General features: G+C 53.3%; 1 protein-coding gene across 1 annotated transcript in view; it reads left to right on the top strand.

The window, feature by feature from the left end:
- The window catches only part of LOC103582283 (DNA repair protein SWI5 homolog), a gene marked incomplete at both ends in the record, with an annotated part of 12,690 nt that extends 12,284 nt beyond the window's left edge, over positions 1–406 (top strand). The window contains 2 exons of the mRNA XM_008563924.1: positions 180–274; positions 389–406. Of these exons, the coding sequence (XP_008562146.1) occupies positions 180–274; positions 389–406 (113 nt within the window). The remainder of the gene's footprint in view (positions 1–179; positions 275–388) is intronic.
- Between the last annotated feature and the right edge of the window lie 3 nt (positions 407–409).

Here is a 409-nt window from a genome sequence, read left to right as displayed (position 1 = left end):
GGTTTTTTTGTGGCTGGCCAGTACAGGGATCTGAACCCTTGACCTTGGAGATCTCAGCACCGTGCTCTTATTAAGTGAGCTGACTGGCCAGCCCAAGATGCATCATTACTGTCTGAGCCTGGGATCCTCATCCGCTTTCTTAACAGCCTGTGTTTCTCTCTCTCCATCCCTCACCCCAGGAGCTACAGTGCAGATGAACTGGGGGACCACATCTCCCAGCTCCATGAGTATAAAGACATCAAGGACATAGGGCAGATGCTGTTGGGCAAACTAGGTGAGCAGCTGGACTCCAGAGGAGCAACCAGGCCTTGGAGAGTGTCCTCTCCCCTAGGAGTGTTGGATTTTGTGCTTGGGCCTCCTAATTTGTCAACCCTCCTGCCCTTCTCAGCTGTCCTGCTCCTGGAATGCC

Source organism: Galeopterus variegatus, unplaced genomic scaffold, assembly GCF_000696425.1.
Source record: "Galeopterus variegatus unplaced genomic scaffold, G_variegatus-3.0.2 Scaffold15526, whole genome shotgun sequence".
NCBI lineage: Eukaryota > Metazoa > Chordata > Mammalia > Dermoptera > Cynocephalidae > Galeopterus > Galeopterus variegatus.
Note: the sequence above shows the minus strand (reverse complement) of the source record. Positions and strands in the feature narration are given on the sequence as shown.